The following is a 21,705-nucleotide window of genomic DNA, read 5'->3' on the forward strand; positions in this document are numbered from 1 at the left end:
TAGAACTGTTTAACGGTACTCTTAGTATGTGCTTTATTGATCCATCAGAAGGACATACTGTTGTGTTCGGCCACACCCCAGTTTTCCCTCTGATATACATAACGATAGAACACGCTGCCGGGTTGATCTATCCACATTCTTTCGAAGTCATACACATTACCTCAAGATGGGTGTGGTGGTTTCCAGTAGCAAAGGGTATTTACAGTTGTCGTCAGTGTGCTGCTCACCGTCACTGGTGTTTCTATTAGACACCTTTCCCTTTAATCCTACTGCAGAGGGGAAGAATCTGTAAGCCACCCTTGTTTATGAAAAACCTGTTGAGGGAAGCAAACTGAAGTGTAGTTTGTCAGTGAAGCGTCTCCTCCGCACTTTATCAACAAACCAGCATGATGATTCAGTTCAGTTAGTTAAGTTTTAAGTAAATTACAAAATGGCAACACTGGTGAAATAATGTTTTGTGTTAGTTTTGGTTTATATAACCCAAAGATGACAGAAGAAAAGGGAGCTTGGGCAACAAAAAGTTGTGAAACAGTGCACTTGCGTCACAAAGTATTAATGACCTCAAAAGCTTATTCATGTTTCCATGTCAAGAATACAGTAAAACATTGCAGTGTTGTATATTTGATTCAACCTTGTTTTTTAAAATATGGGATATATCACAAATACTAGTGTATTTGCAGTTTTCTAAACCCTCTGCCCCCTTGTCTGCATATCAAGTAACCAACTCACTGTGAGACGAGTAGAAATTTAGTACCCATTAAAGAGAAAGATTGTTCAATAACATCATCATTTAATTGATGGAGCAATATTTGACTACAGTCCACTAACTTTGTGTTTTTGTCTGTTCAAAGAGGGAATCCCTCAGGTGTACTACTTTGGTCCTTGCGGGAAATACAACGCCATGGTGCTGGAGCTGCTTGGGCCCAGTCTAGAGGACCTGTTTGACCTCTGTGACCGCACCTTCTCCCTCAAGACCGTCCTCATGATAGCCATACAGCTGGTAAGGCCTGAAAGAGGAGAGCAGCTTTATATTAATGTAAGCTAGCATTACGGAAAATATAGTGCAGCTTGAATAGGCTATGTTTTTGTTTTGGAGGGAATTCTAAGGTGCTTTATGCTAAACAAGGTGAACATGTCAGGTCTGTGTGTTTGGGTGAACACATGGGAATAGAAATAAAGTATATGTTCATATACTTTCCACAGCTGCAATTAATCAATTAGTTGTCAACTACTAAGTTAATCACTAACTATTTTGGTACTTGGTTTTAGTAAATTTCTTAGAAATAGAAGTCAATATTCTCTGGTTCCAGCTTCTTAAATGTGAATATTTTCTTTTTTCTTTACTCCTCTATGACAGTAAACTGAATATCTTTTGGGTTGTGGACAAAACAAGACATTTGAGGACAACATCTTGGGCTTTGGGAAACACTGATCGACATAATTTTCTGACATTTTATAGACCAAACAACTAAAGAAGACTATGAAAATAATCGTTAGTTGCAGCCCTGAATCTTAGTTTTCATTCTTGTTGTCATAATATTTTTATGTATTAAATGCCAGGACGGTTGATTGATTAAAATTCCAAATGCTAATCTATATCTATTTACTGTGCTTATAGATAACGCGGATGGAGTATGTTCACACCAAGAGTCTGATATACAGAGATGTGAAGCCTGAAAATTTCCTGGTTGGGCGGCCAGGAAGCAAGAGGCAGCACACAATCCACATCATTGACTTTGGTCTGGCCAAAGAGTACATAGACCCCGAGACCAAAAAACACATCCCCTACCGGGAGCACAAGAGTCTGACTGGGACAGCACGCTACATGAGCATTAACACACATTTGGGAAAGGGTAAGAACTTCTCAGGAACATGGCTGTGGTTTGATTAGCCCTTTAAATGCACATAGGCAAGTTTTGGTTCCATTTACATTCAGTTTAATGGAGATGTAAAAAAATTTTTTAGAAAAATCTCCTCTTCATTCACTCTGCTGTTTCCTCTGTGGCAGGGGTTGTCAGCCATGTGCCATTGAGAGTAAACAGTCTGCAATTTTTAAATCCAACCAGTCACCTCAGGAGGTGATTTCCCTAATGAACTGATTAGATCTTCCCCTCTACTTCTCAGAGTGCTTATCACTGGGTGGAGTGTTTTTCGGGATTTTAAATCTTCAGACTGTTTGCTCTCTATGGCTTAATCATGGCCTTTGATACTGTACATGGTTAATTATAACTCCTAGATAATTGTGCAGTCGTGCTGTATTTCCTACCGCCCAGCCGCCTGTTAACCTTGCCTGCTGGCTATAAAATGAACTGGTTTCTCACAGGTAACCTAATTTTTGTTTGTTACAGAGCAAAGCAGAAGGGATGATTTGGAGGCACTGGGTCACATGTTCATGTACTTCCTCCGAGGTAGCCTCCCCTGGCAGGGCCTGAAGGTACTGTGGCTTTTGTTTGACATCATCCAAATATAGACACATACTGATTTACATCAGGCCCCTTCAATCCTCTTAATGCTCAGCATAGAGATGCACCTTTTTGTGCTGTGCTCCTCAATTCAGTATCTCCTTCATATCTATCATTCACATGACCTTAGGAGCAGAGAGCCTGGAGTTCATCCTCTCACACTGGTCTCCCAACTGATGTATCTGTTGTACCCACTTGCCAACAAACTGTTATGTCATCAAATCCATTAATTTGCAAATCATTATTGATCGCACTTGTTTGTTTGTGAAAGATCATGAAATATAGTTTCTACTATTGAGTTCCTGCTGCTGCTGCTGCTGTTATTACAGCTGATGGCAGCAAAGGCTAAAGCTGGTCCCCCCAGATCACCTGAAAACCACAGACCAGAGTTTTACACCTTTTTTAAACTCCTTTTTAAATTCTTCAAAACTATGTTACATTACAGATCTACAGTAACTAGAAGTGTAACTGATTATCTTCTCTGATATCCTAAAGACTTTCTGTGTGCATTTCGGCCTCACACCACTTGTTTTTATTATATCATGACTGGATTCACCTGAGGTGCTTACAATCAAATATTTACATCAGTGAGTAGAAAATAGGGACTGTCCCTGTGGATGTGGGCCCTCCCTCATATTTGCATATGTGATGTTACATGAACAGTCACATGTGACAATGCTTTGCATTTCAACAGTGAATTGAGAAAGCTTAAAGAAGCACAGGACAAGCTCCTGGAGGGCAGGTTATAGCTGCACAGAGTTTCAGGGCTTTTAAAAGTCATTGATATCAAAGGTGTACATAGAACGAACTAGAAGACAGGACGCCTCATCTGAACATTTGCTACGTGGGAGGAAGATTGTGGTAGATGAATGTGAGGGATGCATGAATGTGGGGGATGTCGGTGGCTCAGGCCAAAACAAGTTCTCACCAACACACAGCATGACAGTTAGCATTAAAATACAATGAGGTCCTACAGTGACCAAATATGAAACTCACAATGAGTTGTCCACACGCCTGTATGGAGTTTTTCTGGTCTAGTGAATCCCTGTTGGTAGTCAACAATGGTAGATTGAGTGTGTTGCCCGAACAACACAAGACAATATGAGAACTTTTCTAAACCTAAAATGTACAGGCCAGTGGGTGAAGTGAAACCATTTCAGATGCTTTCAACTAGTATGAAGTAGGTCTGTTCACTTCTATGGATTGAGACTGTGATGCCACATTATATCATAGCAGAAAATAATTATCCATTCAGGGAATTTACAGTATGTGGCCCCAAGGTGACTTACTGCAAGATAATGCTCTTTGTCAAGTATAAAAATTGTGGGATGAATCTGGGATGGTTGGAGACAGGTGACATAATGGACATGAATTGACACCTCAATCCTCTGACATGGACACAATTGCAGTTGTTGTGGTGACTGCTGTTCTGTTGTTTACATAGTTGTAATGCTACAAGTCCTGTTTTGAGTCACTGCCGTAGCTGGTGACAAAAGTGGTCTAGAATTGTACCGAACAAGGGTTTCCATGAGTGCAGTACCATGGCAGACAAATGCGATTTTCACCAACACAAGGCCCCAGTGCTGTGCATACAGCCGCACCTGTATATTTGATAAAATTTTGAGTGTAATATGTATTTTTTCCTGTCTCCCTTCTAGGCGGACACTTTAAAGGAGAGATATCAGAAAATTGGGGACACCAAACGGGCGACGCCCATTGAAGTGCTTTGTGAAAGCTTCCCTGGTCAGTAAAACCAACCAGTTTCCTTTGTCTGATGTGTTGTTTAATTTCTTCCTCCAACCTGGTTTCTAATTTAACAATATCTTCTCTTTTGCTACAGAAGAGATGGCCACCTACCTGCGGTATGTGAGGAGGCTGGACTTCTTTGAGAAGCCTGATTATGACTACTTGAGGAAGCTCTTCACTGACCTGTTTGACAGGAACGGCTATGTCTTTGACTATGAATATGACTGGGTCGGCAAATCACTTGTGAGTGGCTCTTACTGAATCCACTTATCCTCCCCTTCTTTTCCCTCTGAAATCCTTTGATTTGATCGAGTCTGACGACTGCAGTTGCTTTATTGCTCTCACTGTATTTATTTGTCACTGACAAATTCTTTTTGCAAACCCTGCTTTGTAAATTTACTTACATTGTGGGTGTTGAATATTTTTACCTTTTTGCTAAGTACAACAACGTAGTTTTCATTTCAGTCATTAATTTCCTTTAAATTGTCTTTTTGGTGCTGTCCTTGTTTTTCCTGTAGCCCACGCCGATAGGCCCCATCCCCAGTGACACGCCCGTGCAGCCCAGCAGTAGAGACAAAGCACAACAGCAGACCAAAAACCAGGTGAGGTCATCAGCATTAAAACACAACAAACAGCACACCCACCCACCAATCTGTCAACCAACTGACCGACAAGCCAGCCAACCCTGTCATTCAAGTTCCTCTGCCAGGCTGCTCTTGTTGTGTCCAACTTTAATCAGCTTCCTGGAGAAAATGGCTGCCGTTCAGTTCCTCCTTCATTCCTGTTCCCGTCTACAGTCTGACTGCTTGGCGGTTGACATCACCTTTCCTCAAATACTTTGTTAGGCAATGTTTGATGCCTTACTAGTGAATTAACAGACACGCACCATCATGAGGCAGGCTCTCCTGCTCCAGCTGTGAAACAAAGCACCGTTTATTCTTCACACTTTGCCACTGTAATCCAGTCATTGCATGCATGAGTTGAAAATGCAAAACTGCATTGTTCATACTAGTAATGACAAGCTATATGCTTAGTATGTGACAAAGTGTGGACTTATTTTATTTTTTTAATTCCTTTTTATTGGCATGCAAACCGAGCCTTGTTTTGTTTGTTTGATTTAGTAGAGGGGTAATAAGTCAAGAGTTTTAGTAGAAACAGCCATGAAATTTGTCTGATAAACACAAATCATGGCTGTTGATCTAGATGAGTCTGACTCATTGTTTCCTATAAAGCCATACAGGGAATGCATTAGATTTTATGATGGACTTATTACAGTGGACTCTAGCCTCTTTTTACTGCTCTACATTTAACATGATTGGCTTGATATCAACCTGCAGCACTTTGAAGCTCGCAGAGCACCACCTCTAGTACTGTGCACAACGCCCATTACTGTAAAAACCTGTAACATCCTGGTTAAAAGTGCAGTCAGCTGTATCAAAGGAAAACATCTGCTGTCTGTCTTTGTAGTTAAAGGTTGAATTTGTTGGTGGAAAGAGAAAAAATACAGCAAATGAAAACAGATAAAAAAAAAAAATGCTGTTACCCAAATGCCCAATATCATAGATAAGTGTCTGTGTTGTATTGAATTTGCAGTCCTAGCAGAGGTGATCAAGGCTGTTTTTTTTTTACTCCTGCATGACTTTATTAGTGTGTTGATATGTGCTTCGCATAAATTTTTGCTTCCCTCTACTCCTCTCTTAACATAGTTTGTCTTAACAAGCCTGCTTCTGCTTGGAAGATGTCTTCTATAATTTTTTTTTCTTTTTTTTTTTTCGTTCACTCCCTTTGTCCTTCCTCCCTCCACACCTCTGCCCTCACCGCCCCCCCACCACACTGCCTCACCCTCAACCCTCGACCCCTCACCCCACAACCTTCTTTTCCGCCATCCTCTTTCTCACCACTTCTCAACCACCTGCCTCAACCCTTTTTGCTCTTTGCATCAAGTCACCCGAGCCCAAAGGAAGTGAGTCTCAGCCCACTCCAGTGACCAATAAGGAGACTCTGGGGTCGCACCTCACAGCTGAGAGGCTGGGGGGCTCTGTTCAGGTACTGCTGCTGCTGCTGCTCTGATGGCAAATGCATGAATCCACGTAGTTTTGTATGTGTCTGACCCCACACTGCCTGCCTGTCAGGTGCTCTGTGCTCTGGACTCTCTCTGTGTGTCTGCATCAGACTGTTTGAATCCCCGTGTGTCAGTGCTTTGCCTGTTCTGCTTGCTCTCATTGCTTCATTCGCCTCATCTGCTGAACGCTGCCCACAGGAAGGGCCATGCAAAGACATCAAACAGCCACCTCATGAAATAAAGTTTAAGTCATTAGAAAAACACAGAAACTGATAGGCCAAAAGCAACAAAGTACATTTTTTTCTTTTCAGTTTCCTCATTAGTACAAATACTGAAGAGCAATCAAAACTATGAATACAATCTGTTTTGCTTTTTTCCATATATTCATTGTGTCAAAAGGCCAGTTCTGTGTTGTGTGAAAACAGAGGCCTCCAGAGTAAATCTGGCACAAATATGCCACCTTGGGTTGGCTGATAGAATTGCATCTTTTAAAGGATAGGTTCACAATTTTTACGGCTGTCCTAAAACAGATTTCACATGCTAAATGCACATGGAAACAGGTTTTGTTTTGCTATTATCATTTCTCCTGCTTTAATGCTCTCCCAATGGAAGAGGTGGGGGGCCCGGATTTACAGTCTGAAAAAATGTGTCACAAAATTATCTGAAGCTAATGTGAGGCTGCAGCAGTCTGGGTTAGTTAAATCATGTGTGTCTTTTTAGTATGAAATTCCCTCTTTGTTTTCACAGACACTGTTTCCATGCTGTGCTGCACTGCAGATAGTAACACAAAGTGGTTATAATATAACTTTGAAATATATTCTCTCACTCAAACTACTGATACCTCATTTTAGCTTTAGTTGAATATTTGCACAGATCGAGGCCTCTGGATTTTGTCCCCCATTTCTAACATTGCAAGAACATTAGAAATAGTCCTCTTAATGGGTGGTATGAACAGGGGGACTGATTGCTGCAAGACATGAAAAAAATGTCCAGGTTACATACCAAGCTGCTCTACTTACCTGAAAGGGCAGATTAATTGAGATAATCAAGGTTACATATTTTTATGTGAATGTTCATCTCCACCCTGCAAGCAGTGGCGCCAAGTGTATGTGTGTGTGAACAGTCTGGTGTCCTTTTTCTACCCATGCAGGTGATGAGCTCAACGAATGGAGAGCTGAACACTGATGATCCCACAGCCGGACACTCCAACGCTCCCATCACCGCTCCCACCGAGGTTGAAGTGGCTGACGAAACAAAGTACGAAACAGCTGTCCAGATGCATTTTTATTGTGTGTTCAAATCCAGTGTTAATTTGGAAACAAAAGAGTATTTTTTTTCCATTCCTTACTGAATCTTTTTAGATAAAGATTTTATAATTTGTTTGTACAACTCAAGTGACTTCAACCAGTGAAAGTGACATTCAATGCTGGATAAAATTGGGACTCCTGTGACCTTAATCAGTACGTTTACATGCATTTAAGAAACCAGGTTACGCAGGTAATCGGAGAAGAACTTTACAGGCACTCTACTAACCTGGTTACTGTGAATATGCGTGCCTGCAGTTGTGCAAACAAATTTGTCCCCTACTCTGACCTTATGTTAGAAGTATTACTTACTTATTTTAACTGTAGCAGCGATAGAAAATGCTGCTTCCTTTTTTAAATCCTAAATTTTACAGCAGTCACAACAGCGTTGTCAACCTATTTAGAATACGAGAGGAAACTTTGTGTTAGTTTCTGTTTTTAGTCTGAATTTAAACAGAATTTATTTGAATGCGAGAACGTACCTCCTATTATCTCTCTTTGGGAGTCTTTGTCAAAAATATCACTGGGGAAATTAAGTTTCTCTATTCCGCTGCCCCAATGTTTGTTGTTTCCATGATGTTTAAGTCATCAGTTTACTGGAGGAAGTTATTTAAGTGTATGTATAAATACACTGAATGTATTCTTCATTGCTTTTTGCTAATAAAGAAGCAAAGTTTTATCATAGTTTAGCAAATATGCATCATACTAACTGGAAACCAGATCCAAAATTTAACCAGATATTGACATCCAACCCTAACAAGCAGCATTTTAAGCGCTGTATACCAATATCTCATTTCCTAAATGTGTTTTTTTTACTGCAGGTGCTGTTGTTTCTTCAAAAGGAGAAAGAGGAAAGCCCTCCAGAGGCACAAGTGAAAGAAGAGAACGGAGAGAACTTGAAACATTGTGGTCACTGTCAAGTTTTAAATGGAAGCAACTACACAGACGCCCTGTCCCTTATCTCTTTCTAGCTTCCCCCTCACCTCTTTATCCCTCTCACCTATCACTCTGTACTCCCCCAACCCGACCCTCTCGCGCTCTCTCTTTCTCGTTCTCAGTGCTCCCCGGCTACTGGAGAGTTAAAGGAATGTTCACACAACAGACTCTTGATTCCTTTACCGACGAAAAATAAACGTACCTGCATTACAACGGGGGGCTTGAGGAAAAAGTAAAAAAGCTGTAACAAACTCGAATACCGTGGTGTGAATATGATATAAGATACTGTTTTAAACAGTTGTTGTATTCTAGATTCCATAAAGAACGCTTATTGTTCCAACAGGATCAGGGGGAACCATTCGAGTGAAAAGAAAGAAATTTACTCTTTAGAGAATTTTTTTCTTTCTTTCTTTCTTTTTCTTTTTTTGGTGTGTGTTTTGGGATCAAGGTAAAGAGGAAAAGGTGAACTGTGCTCAGTTAAATCTCAAAGACACAGGAAGCATTTCATCTTTAAAACAGAATTTGGAGGATTATTATGTTTTTTTTCCTTCTTTTTTGTAATTGAATCCTCAGTTTTCGAAGACGAATCCCTGCATTGAAAACTTATTTTTATGTTGTAGTGTTCTGGAGTTCAATTCTTTTCCTCACTCTGGCTTTCTTTTTTTGTCTGTCAACATGGACTTTGTAGCACAGTCACTGGCCTCAGGTACTGTGGAAGATTGAGAGAAACAGATATTAAGCTCTCTTATTATTATTGCACTTTTGGAAAAAAAAGAAAACAATTACAGTGGAAACTTTAGGTTTGAAATTAACAATTAAGAAAACAACTTAATAAAGACTGATCTAGGAAGATTCAACGCTTATATCTGAGTTATGGCTGAAAAATGTTGTCGATTTACATGGAGGAGAAAAAAAAATGTCTTTCGGATTTTATTTCTTACATCAAAATAATTTACCAGGAAATCATAGTTTGTGCCTTTCTAAGTAAAATGTTTAAAGCTCAAGTGAGTGTCCCGCAATGACATTTTATCTAATCTGTCCCAAATGCTCACTGGATTACTGTGTGTCTGTTTTAGTGTGTGTGTGTGTGTGTGTGTGTGTGAGAAAATCTGGAGGTTTTCTGTAAGTGAATATGTTCAATGACTGTGTGCACATCCCTTGCCCTCACTAATAAGCAGTATACATCTCCTCCCTTCGTCCTCTGCTGTGACAATCAACACGTCTGTACACTGCATTGTTTGGTTTGGAGAGAGATCAGGACAGTTTGTGTGTGCGCGTGTGAACGTGTGCACACATGCTGCCAGCTCAGAGATCCATCAGACAACAACCCAAATCTGTTTGAACTGCCGTTTCACTTTGTCAGTAGGTCACAGACAGACATGCAGCTGAATGAGGTTTTCTTGTTTATAAGGTACATCATGTCTCTCAAATTAATGGGCCGTTGTTTCTGAGCCTGAAAACAAAGGAACCTTGGCAAATTCAAAGTGTACCGGATTGGAAAGAAACAATTGCCCTTTTTTGAGTTCCTTGCTGCTGCTAACAATAGTTTCATGTAGGGCTGCAACAAGTGATTATTTTCATTGTTGATAAATCTGCTGACTATTTTTCTTGTTTAACCGACTAATCATTTGGACTATAAAACATCAGAAAACTGTGGAAACTGCCCATTACATTATCCTGAGCCACACAGTGATGCCAATCAAATGTCTTGTTTTGTCTTTCCAAATATTCACTACTATATTGTAAAACCAAGAAAATTAGTGAATGCTCACATTTGAAAACCTGGAACCATCAAATTACATTTTTTGCTTAAAAAGTGACTTAAATGATTAATTGATTATCAGAATTGTTCCTGATAAATTATTTTTTGGATTGATTAATCGTTGCAGCTCTAGTTTCGTGCATCTCTTCGATCATTTGTTTTGTGTTCTTTTTGTTTCCTGACCAAAATAAGGTATGTCTGGCTTGGTCCTCTGTGTGTGTTCAGCATTGTTTAATTCTCCCCTTCAAGTTATTTAAAGGAGTGCTAGCATACAGCTGGGGGGACACAACAAGAGACAGATTTTTAAAAAGAAGCTCAAAATCAAAGCAGCAGAAGCCAAGATATCCTGACTAATATGGGTCAATTAGCACTTTCCTGCCTCCTAAATGCCCACCCTCCTTTAAACTTCACATACTCAGTTTGTAACTCATGCTTTATATTAAAAGTGTTAAATCTGAAGCCCAGGTGGAGATAACTGATAACATCACTATGACATTGTCGGGGTTATAACTTTGTTAAACAGGACGGACTGACCAGCATGTCAGCACTGTGTGATCTTAATTATGACCAAGACCACCACAATTCAAATTAGCTTTATTGGCATGAATTCAATATGTGTCACGAAATAGTTGAGAGAAGGTTTTTCACTGGAAAGTTTACATAAGGAAATATTACGATTGTATAAAGCTTTACTAATATGTTGAAACAAAATACTTTGTTGCAAAAAAGACATCAAAGACCAGTTGAGGAGCTAAATTTCAAAAGTAAAGCAAATTTAAAACCCAAATATAATTGCAAAGGAGAAAACTCAGAACATGGCATGTTGCTTGCATATAATCTGGTCAGCTTTTAACGAAATTTATATTTAAGATTCTGAAGGGTCTGCAAACCTAATTGATTTTAAGTTGTGAAGGAGAAATGAATATCTGTACAAGGAAGATACAGCAGACTTAAGTGGGTCCCGTGCTTGAATCGCTCGCCATGTGAAGAACAGAAAGAGGAACTGTTTGTTTTTCCTTACATTATTGTAACTCACGAGTTTTCAAATGCACTCATGACCACACTTTGACTATTCATCTAATTTAGTCTACACCGGAGGCGTGTACATTGCAAAGCTGTATAATAACTTTAAAGACAAAACAAATACCCAGCTGGTGCAATGTTGACACAGGGTGCACCAGTACGCTTTTTACGCGTTATTAGCCGCCCGTCAGTGTATCCCGTGCCGCTGATCGCTCAAAAAGCTTTTGTTGGCGATGAAAGCTAAACCGCTTCAGCTGACCAGCGTAGGATCCAGCTTGGCATAATCCGCTACACTGCGTTTATTATATGATTTGTAGGAGATCTAATTGGGGAGACTTTTTTTTTTTTGGAGATGCTCAGACCAAGGTTGAACTGTGTTTTTGCTCAGCGTCTGTTAGTGTAACTATTTTCAGTATGTATTTGTAAATATGACAACGACAGATCTCTAATTGTGAATAAAGGAAGTTTTATCACAGGAATCAAATCAATCATGGAGCAGTTTGTGCCTGCTGATCGGTCTTTATCAGTCTGCAGGCGGATATGTTACGCAGCGGGACATTTTCTAAACGACCTGTGCGCCTCCATGTGGTTCACATATCTGCTGGTCTATTTCCACTCCGTGCTCGGCTTCCAGAGCACCTATGCAGGTGTGATGCTGCTGATTGGTCAAATAGCGGACGGCGTCTGTACGCCTCTGGTTGGATATGAATCCGACAGAACACCGGGCATCTACGGCAAGAGAAAATCCTGGCATCTGCTGGGTAAGTAGCGGACACCGTCTGTTCCTCACAATCGTATAAAGGGCTTTCAAATAAAGGTAAAGTAATTTTAAGCCTTCTGAAATATAGTTGGCTGTAGGCTTAGGTGAAGTCAGCTAAAATGGGGCAATTTTGGTAAATGACTAATAAGACCATCCAATAAGCTATGCATTAGATCTAATGACATTTTTATAAATTGGCATGGGTCTGTTAAATATTTATTTCTAAACAAATGTGAAAACGTCTACTTGTTTTATGATTATGAGAGTTTGAGTATCAGCATGTTGCCTCTGGGCCAGCTATTTAGGTTAAATGTAAAGAGAACAACACACTCATTTTAGCTGAATATTGTCTTTGGGGTGCCACCAACATCTTAGATACATTTAATGCAATAAAAAGTTGAACAAATATTTCATTTAAAAATGCATTCAAAACTGATTGTGTTTAATGGTGGTGTGTTTCTGCACATTGGTGTCTTTGTGTTGGTTTTGTGCATAAAGTCATTTAATTTTATGGATATGTACATATAAACCTATAAACTTGCTTTTGCACCCTCAATTTTCAGTAAGCTGTGTATGCACATGGCTCATTTTAGCTGGCTGAAAAAGTATCTAAAATTACCATTTTCACAAAAATCTAAGTTTCTTTACAAATTTGAACTATTTATTTGAAAGAGCCTGGCAAAGCATCTTTCATAAACATTTTGCTACTTATAATTGCTTTATCATCCTTATTAGTGATGGGCAAAATTTACTATGTCATGGTCATTTTCCAAAGGATTTCTCTGATGTACTTCATGTAGGCTGTGCCCTGCCCATTATAGACATCTCAGACCAATTAAAACTATTTTTACATTTCAACTAGTGTTGTAGCAACACTTCAAGATCCGTAATTGTGATTGGCTGTAAAATTTTAGACAGCTATAAAGCTCCAACCTTATTTGGCCCATTTTACCTGATTGCCTATTTTAGCTGAGTTCACCCTATACTCTTCCACAAAATTGTACTTAATATAGAGTAAAAGTGCTTAGTTAGGCTATTTGGATTACAGGATTTTTTAGTGACAACCCCCAATACTTATTTTGTTTAGGCTATATGGTGCTTTTCTAAACCTAAATAAATGCTCAAAACACTAGGCCAACGTGTAATAACATTCTAGAGAGATTAAAATGATTTCTTCTCTATTTTCCAGGAACTGTTTGTGTTTGTGTATCTTTCCCCTTCATTTTCAACCCCTGCCTGGCCTGTCACGACAACGCTCCTCAGTGGGCTCAGATTGTTTACTTTTCCCCCTTCATCATCGTCTTCCAGTTTGGCTGGGCCGCCACTCAGATCTCGCACCTCTCCCTCATCCCGGAGCTGGTGTCCACTGAGAGCGGCAAGGTGGAGCTGACTGCATACAGGTGAGGTGGCATCATCACACACGCCCTGGACGAGAGTGCTGCCTACTCACGTTTTGAAATTGAACAAAACCGGTTTGCTCAGTTTTATTCTTTTTTTTATTAAACTCATATGGGCTTTGAATCTTTAAAAGAAAAAAAGCATCGACATTTTATAATATATATACTTTACAACAGGATTTCCTAAAGTTAGTACCTACAGACCAGACAAAAGGAGACATTACAACGTGATGTAAAGTCCAAAACCTAAAGATCGGCAGTTTACCATCACATCAGATAAAGATATGAAGCAGTTCCTCAATACAGAGAAGCTGGAACTCATTCATTAACTATTAATTTAATATCAAAGTAGTTGCGATTCATTTCTGTTGATCAACTTATCGATTATTGGATTAATTGTTTCAGCTCTAATTGCGTTCAGTGCTGTCAGTGCCCAAGCAGTTTTTAATTATTCACAGCTTCAGGATTTGTCTCCAGAATCATCACCACAATTTGTCTCTGAGCTGTTTAGTAAGTAAGAAAGGATGTGTTTCATTTAAGTTGGTTAACTGAGGTGCACAAATGATAAATTAAGTGAATTAGTCCTCTAATGTAAATGTAAACATGATCTTGCAATGCTAAAAATGTCTGTTCTGAACTCTGCACCTTGACAAGCGACAGCTGCATTTTCTCCTTTACAAGGAATCTCTGAAGCTGAATTTCACTGTTGCAGTCACATATTTTCCATCCAGGAAGCAAAGCTGGTGTGACTGGACTTTCCAAAAACATTTACAGCAGCGTCTAAGTTAATCTCTAATCAGTTTAGTTACAGTGGAACATAGTTAAATTTACTATAATTATATTCATAAGAAACAATTCCTGTTGATTATACACAAGTAGTTATAGTTGCAGTTTACATTCAGCTTTAATAGGTCAGAATCGAGCCTTGAGGAGCAGCTGAATCAGGAGTAAAGAGTCGGTAATAAACTTCTGGTTTTAATTGTCAGCAAAAGTACCCCAAAGTCACCACAACTGATTATAGCTTTCAGACTGGAATATTTTAATCTGCCTGAATCTGAAAACATAAATGATGGGTCAGTTCTTCCATTGTTTATCTTCCCTTCATCCACCCAGCCTCTTTCCCAGTCACTCCTTTTTCCTCTATGCAACCCTTGCCTGATTCTCATCCTTACAAAGTTGTCATGACTTCCTTTAATTCCTTTTTCCTCTTCCTCTTCCATTGTCCAAATTATGAGAGCAGTAGGGACCAAACTGTCTGTGTTCAGCTAGTAGAAACATCATATTCAAGCGATTATTATGCCAGTGGAAGTAAAACAATAAGGCAGAAATAGCAGAAAAGGCAGAAATAGCAATAGCTGAAAACAGAAGAAACTCTCTTGAAATGTCCTCATGTTATGCAGAACAGCTCAAATCTAGAAGCTTTTGTTTGTTTCTTTTATTTGTGAATATTGAAGCAAGAACAAGGTGCCTCTGTCTTCTGTTACTGTTCCGTTGCTGTAAGCTGTAACAACCACATTACTGTAAGCTGTAACAACCACATTGCTGTAAGCTGTAACAACCACATTGCTGTAAGCTGTAACAACCACATTACTGTAAGCTGTAACAACCACATTACTGTCTGATAATTTCAATTATATTCCTCCTTGTGTAGATATGCCTTCACCGTGGTGGCAAATATCACAGTGTATGCTGTGGCCTGGCTGCTCTTTCACTTCCAGGCTCAGCACAATGTGGACCCCTCCATCACAGACGCCGCCCTGGGCAAGGTGGACATCCCTCTCTTCAGGGTAAGAAGAAAAGAGATTCAGTATATACACTCCTGCAAAATCGTTATTTCCACCTTATCTCTTTCTTTCTTTCTTTCTTTCTTTCTTTCTGTGTGTTCGTAGACGCTGGCCCTCATTATGCTGGGTACTGGAGCGTTATTCTCTCTGATATTCCACGTCGGCACAAAAGAGAATGCATCAACCTCAGGGACAGAGCGTCAGCTGATCACACCTTCCACCTCACAGGAAGCGTTGCCTCGTCCTGTATTTCAGTGGAACAACTGGCTGAAGGAGCCCTCCTTCTACCAGGTGACTTCTACATCTGTGCTGGGTAACTTTCTGCTGATTCAGAAAGTTTCTCTTCCCTTTTCTCTCAGGGAATGGCATTGAACCTCTGGATATAATTTTTTTGTTTAGTTTAACCATATGTACTTTGTAGCTTACCATTTGCAAATCAACTTTCTGTGTTTCCTAATTTGAATATATTTTACTATCTTATCCGGCAACTGTTTTGTTTCATTCATTTTCGTAATGTGTGACAATCCATTAGCACAAGGTAGAAACCTGTTTGGGTTGTGTAATCCACAGTGAATATGAAGTCAGTATTAATTTTTGTCAAAGTTACATTAGTATTATGGGGTATCGCAGGACATGTTTTCCAAATCAATCTGCATTTAAACTACATTACCACCAACTATAATAAATATAATTTATATAACATTAGCAAAACTAATACAAACTTGATGTGACTGTGATTAGTACTCTGTCTTGGACCTCAATACTTTTTGAGCACTGAACGAAAAGTGTTCATAGCATAAACTCCAGTACAAAAATCTGACAGCGAATGCTCACTGTCTTAGCTTTGTTTACTGATTTTTTTGATCAGATAATTCCTCAATTAAATAATAGTAAGAGTAATGTTGGTATGCAATGCAACTTCATTCTTTAAAAGAAAAACAGATATGCAGATGATAAGTTAGGCTTTACTATATTTATACTTTTATTATATAAGAGAAAAAATCTTTTTAAAGTTCAACAATTTTATATTTCTCCATATGAGACAACAAAAAAAAGCGTCATTTTGGTATCAGTACTGGCACTGGCATCAAAACATTTCAAACGATACCCAGCCCTAACTATGGTGCCTTAGGCAACTCAGGTATGCTAATAGAGTTTATTGCATTAACATAAGTAGAAACCAATGGCTGCCTAGAGTGCTATTTAAACAAATACTTCCAAAAATCTAAAACTGTTTAGGATGCATTCAAAATGTTCAATAGAAAAGTCAAATATACACTGTATTATTTTTAGATTTGTTTGCTTAAAGCTGCAAAAACACAAAATTGTCTCCTTTGTTTGACTTTGTACCAGATGGCTTTCCTTTATATGTGCACAAGACTAATAGTCAACTTATCTCAGACCTACATCTCACTTTACCTCACCAACTCATTGATGTTACCAAAGGTAAGGCCACACAGTTTGTATTTATACAGTGACTTGCATAACTCATTAGGGTAGTGCCTGTTTGTGAAACATCTGTATTGCAATTTAAATACAGTGTTTCCTCCTCTCTCCTCAGAACTTCATTGCCATCATACCTCTTGTGATGTATTTCAGCGGCTTTGTTTGCTCTCTGGCCATGAAACCAGTCAGCAAGCTCATAGGAATCAGTGTGAGTCTCTACCTATTAAGATACATACATTTTGATCCACGCCATATTGGAAGCAACACTCCCTTAATTCATGTTTTTTTGAATGATTATTACATTTGTGATTGAAAAGAAAGTTGTAAAATGAAATTTATTTGTCTGTTGTTAGATTACCTATTTGGCCGGCCTGTTGTTGGTGCTTGGCTTTGCTACCTGGGTGTTTGTGGACAAGAACATTGCATCTGAGAGGATCTATGGAGCAGCCGTGGTGCTGGGAAGCGGTTCAGCCACAATCCTGGTCATGTCATTGTCCATGACAGCCACGCTCATCGGGGAACGGACGGTAGGTGGAGGGGAACTGTCAACACAATACCAACAATAAACTTATCCTATGAACAAGTATTGTCTGTGTATCCAAAGCCTGATATATCTTAGTCCCCTGTGCCAAAAAGCTCCAATGATCCTATTAAATCCTATTAAAAACATGTAAATGAGCCACACTGTTTCACCGGGGGTGAGGGGGGGCGGGGGTGGGGGGGGGGTTGGTAATAAATAAAATAAGGAATTTATCTTTTCTTACAATTTTTTACTTTATAATTAATTTTCAAGACAAGATCAAGAGAAACCTGATCCCAAGGCAGAAGCCACCAGCAAACTTTTTGTTTTAATTGTCACGTAAGAATCAGCCATCCAGTAAGACAGTATGATAGGTATGTTTTAGAATTGACGTTAAAATTTTATTGATCACTTTTAAAGCTCTTCATGGTGTCTCGCCTTGTTATATTTCTGACCTTTTAGTCCCATACACACCAGCACGTACCTTGAGATCCTCGGGCAGAGGTCTGCTGTCTGTTCCAGAGTCTTGACTGAAAACTAAAGGGGACAGAGCGTTTGCTGTCAGGGCCCCGAGGCTCTGGAACAGCCTGCCCGAGGAAATCAGGTCGGCTGAGTCAGTGAACTCTTTTAAGTCCCTTCTTAAAACATACTTTTATAGGAGAGCCTTTCCCGATCTTATTTGACTTTATTTTATCCCTTTTATTTTATTCTATTTTACTTATTTTATATTTATCTTAAACGTGTATTTTAGTCTTTTCAATGTTTTCATGCTTTTATCTTGTATTGATTTTGTATTATTGTCTTTTGGGTTTTATTGTCTTTACACTTGTTAAAGCACTTTGTAACTTGTTTTTGAAAAGTGCTTTACAAATAAAGATTATTATTATTATTATTATTATTATTATTATTATTATAGGTGTGTGTATGCATGTTGTAATACTAAATCAGTCAGTCATGTTAGAAGATGCTTTGGGAAAATAAAAGGGTGGGTTTGTAGTGGTGTCTCTTTCTTCACCCACATTGTCTGAAAAAAGATGAATGAGAATACTGGATAAATGCTCATAGAGTCTATTGTGTGTCAGAGAGAGCATTGTGCAGGTATTTCACATTTCATTCCTTTGTGCTTTGCCACAGTGCCTGTAATAATCTTTGATCTCTGTGTTCTTTGGCAGCAAAGTGGAGCCTTTGTTTATGGGTCGATGAGCTTCACAGACAAGGTGGCGAATGGCGTGGGGGTCATCCTCATTCAGAGCTTCAGACCATGCAGGTGAGTCTGTGACTGACAATTCCGCTACCTTTAGCTGTCTTTTTCACTGACAGGCCATTAAAAGGAATGTTTGGAGGAAGCTGTCAGAAAAATTGTAGGCATTTCCTACAGGCAGTTCAACCACAAAGCGCTCTCTGCTTCCACTTCTTTGAGCTTTTTTCTGCATGGCCAGAATGCAATTTAAGATGCAGCTGTTTTCTAAATATATATAAGTAGTTTCTAACCTTGTTTGCTTTGACCCATTAATATGAAGAAATATCTCCTTCAGGCCCCCCTTCGCAGGCTGCATGTCTATAGATTTTCAGTCAAAGAGCAATTTTCTCTTGTCAGACTGTTTCATTTCAATTATTTTTAGAGACCTGAAGAGGTAAAACTGTACTGTATCATACAAAAAGTGAAAAATCTTAAAAATAAAGATATTGTTGTGGAGCAGAATTTATTTATTTTTATTTCCTATCATTGATTATAAGTCTGCAACAACTTCCAAATCCCCTGATTGCTTTAATGGAAAAAGCTACTGATCATATTTCTATATTTGTTATCGTCATCAAATCCCATGAAAAGATAATATTATTATTCCTCTATGTCATACACTCCACTGTTTAATAGTCCAAAAACGATTAAAAACACGAGCCATGCCGTTGTAGTGGGTGACATGTTTCTTCATTATGATTTTGTTTGTTTTTACTATTCAGGATGAATGGACTTGGGGCTGAACGCTACAGACAGGATAGGGAAGTCAAAGACAATATTGACAAAAATGGTTTTAAATAATAACCAAATAATGGTTTTGGTCTTGTCATGCAATTTGCTCTCAGTAAGAAACCTAAAGATCAGTACTAGCCTTATATTTTAACTTGACATTGGTGTGGTGTTTATGTTTTCTTTCTCTACAAAATTAATTCACCAAAAAGAGGATTTTTCTCAAGATGTGAAACATTCATGTGGGACACAGTTGACCTTTCACTTCTCAAACACAGCAACTTTGATGCTTTTTTTTTGGGTCACAGTTTAACTAAAAAATTTACCTTTTTTTTCCGTTTCTTTCCTCTTCAACAGCACAGAGGCCTGCTGCCCAGACTGTGTTTGGTTTTATCGTGACGTCATGGTGACAGTAACTGGGGGCGTGGCTGTAGCTGCAGCACTTTGCCTATTCACAATTCTAATCTGGCCAATCAGGATACAGAACAGTTAGGGTTCAAGATCTACACTACATTCATTGGGTGTTATTGTCTCTCTCTCACACACACACCCGCACAGACAGAAAACATGTCATGTCAGAGATTTAATAACCTAAGGTATTAAGTCAGAGGCAGGTGTGTTTTGGATTTCTCTTTAGATTTAGCTTTTTTTCTGTTTAAACCAACTCAGCTGGATACAGAGCACACTGGTATTTAAGCTCATTAAGGATCATGCCTTTCTTACTAATCTATAAAAATATTTGGACATAATTTACTTTGATTAAATAAATTAAATAAATATTTTGTCATTTTGACTTCTGGAAAGGAAAGCCTTTGTGGCTGGACATGGGGAAATGGTGCAGAGAATAAAGCCATGCTACCACCTAGTGTATGAACATGTAACTACACTGCTTTCTTCAAATGAAATTAAATCTCCACATCATAGGTGAAGGTTTTGACCAGAAAAATGTCTTTAAATTGATTTAGGTGCATAGAAGAAATGTAAGAATTGAAGTCACAAACTCATAAATACAACGTGTTTCATATAGATATCTAGACAAACTCAGTCAAGGGCAACTGGATTTGCTTTAGATGTTGCCCTTAACTCAGTATTTCTAAATATTCCATGACCAGGACGACTCACTATCTTCACAGACATTTCATATACATGAGACGCATTTTTGTAATATAATGTGATCCGGCCTCTGCCTTGGCTTTCTACTGTGAATGAAGCCAAATGTTTTCATTGACCTGGCAGGGATTATGGCGCTGTGCCAAGGAAATGAACTGAGTGAACTTGATTTCTCTTGCGTGAGTTTGTATGTGAGACCGTAAGCATGAGAGGTAATACATTCCTGACCCTTATTATTTGCACCACACAAAATGACCCAAACACTGGTTGTTTGGGAAAGTAAAATGAAAATATACCACACTGTAGACATACAGTATAATAAAGTTGTAGACAATTCCTGACATGTATATTCTTTAGCTCTGTTTAAAACAGGGACAACATTATATAAGATTATGCATCCAAGTGGCTATCACGTTTATATTTGATGCATTAAAAACAGTAATATCAAGTTAAGGGTATGTTTTCTACAAATTCTATAAATGGGTTTTAATAAACCTTTTCTGACGCTATTATGATTGTATCTCAGATTCTCCAGTGGAATCGTAGAGTACTTCTTTGACCCAGAGCTTTAACGAGGAAGGTTTCACTGACTTCCAGTGAAGGAGAATTAGACTTCAGGCAAGCAACATTACAAATGCTATAGCATTTTCCTGGAAACATAGAAAACTGAATTCTGTTTGATAATTTTGTTTATTCCATCATAATGTTGCATTCTTTTAAAATATTAAATCACTTAAAAATGTGCACACCCTGGGCTTTTTTGTTTTTCTTCTTTATTTACTCTTCTCCTGTGGTATGTTGCTTTGTTTATCTCGTGAAAGATACATGCTTATGCTTGCAAATGTTATAATTGCTCAGTGAATATAACATTTAAGAGACAGCTGATCATACCTGTTCTTCATCGGGCAATGAGAAAAAACGTTCAAGGACCTCAAAAACCCTAAAATCAGGCTACACTCTTATGTGATTTAAATTCTTCTTGTAATGGGAATTTTTTCAGATAAAAAAGGTTCAGTCATCATCTGGTTTGCTGCAGTAAAGGCCAGAGCTTTTATTTTACTCTTAAGCTTTGATTTGGGTAATTTGTTCTATGCAGCCTAATTTCTTAAAATTTTGAATAAGACATCCTCACCTAAAACAGTTATTGAGGAAATCAGTCCTGTTATTTAGTCTCTTAAAGGATGTATATCCTTATGGAGGAATGCAACTGAATTCATACACTGAAACAAACAAAAGGCATTGCATTGATAACCGAGATAAACTGCAACAGAGGAGTGTGAGAAACCAGAGGCCAGAAAGGCCAGAAATTTCTGCTAAATGAGAGATCAGCACAGAAAAGCAAACATGTTAAATGCTATTGGTCATCTTTTATCTATGTAATGCAAAGGGGAACCTTTAAAAAAAATGGGATTGATTATGTGGGT

At 38.6% G+C, this 21,705-nt stretch overlaps 2 protein-coding genes across 6 annotated transcripts in view; both read left to right on the top strand.

Annotated features, from left to right (window-relative positions):
• csnk1g2b (casein kinase 1, gamma 2b) overlaps positions 1-9,362 on the top strand; it is a 42,621-nt gene extending 33,259 nt beyond the window's left edge. For 2 of the 5 annotated variants that reach the window (XM_038715413.1, XM_038715414.1), the window contains exons 4-12: positions 852-1,000; positions 1,619-1,853; positions 2,349-2,434; positions 4,121-4,205; positions 4,303-4,451; positions 4,727-4,810; positions 6,153-6,254; positions 7,421-7,527; positions 8,396-9,362. In XM_038715413.1, the coding sequence (XP_038571341.1) occupies positions 852-1,000; positions 1,619-1,853; positions 2,349-2,434; positions 4,121-4,205; positions 4,303-4,451; positions 4,727-4,810; positions 6,153-6,254; positions 7,421-7,527; positions 8,396-8,450 (1,052 nt within the window). In that variant the 3' untranslated portion in view covers positions 8,451-9,362. The remainder of the gene's footprint in view (positions 1-851; positions 1,001-1,618; positions 1,854-2,348; positions 2,435-4,120; positions 4,206-4,302; positions 4,452-4,726; positions 4,811-6,152; positions 6,255-7,420; positions 7,528-8,395) is intronic. The other 3 variants (XM_038715415.1, XM_038715416.1, XM_038715417.1) reach the window with 3 other exon arrangements.
• Positions 9,363-9,671: 309 nt separating this feature from the next.
• On the top strand, positions 9,672-21,008 carry mfsd12b (major facilitator superfamily domain containing 12b). Its single transcript, XM_038715412.1, has 9 exons — positions 9,672-12,056; positions 13,245-13,455; positions 15,104-15,239; positions 15,342-15,527; positions 16,590-16,682; positions 16,798-16,890; positions 17,036-17,209; positions 18,375-18,469; positions 19,529-21,008. The coding sequence occupies exons 1-9, from the start codon at positions 11,786-11,788 to the stop codon at positions 19,662-19,664; spliced, it is 1,395 nt and encodes a 464-aa protein (XP_038571340.1). The 5' UTR covers positions 9,672-11,785; the 3' UTR covers positions 19,665-21,008.
• The last annotated feature ends 697 nt before the right edge of the window (positions 21,009-21,705 follow it).

This window comes from Micropterus salmoides, unplaced genomic scaffold, assembly GCF_014851395.1.
Source record: "Micropterus salmoides isolate LMB-PRFRI ecotype aquatic unplaced genomic scaffold, ASM1485139v1 Ms_hic_scaffold_13, whole genome shotgun sequence".
In the NCBI taxonomy this organism is placed as follows: Eukaryota; Metazoa; Chordata; class Actinopteri; order Centrarchiformes; family Centrarchidae; genus Micropterus; species Micropterus salmoides.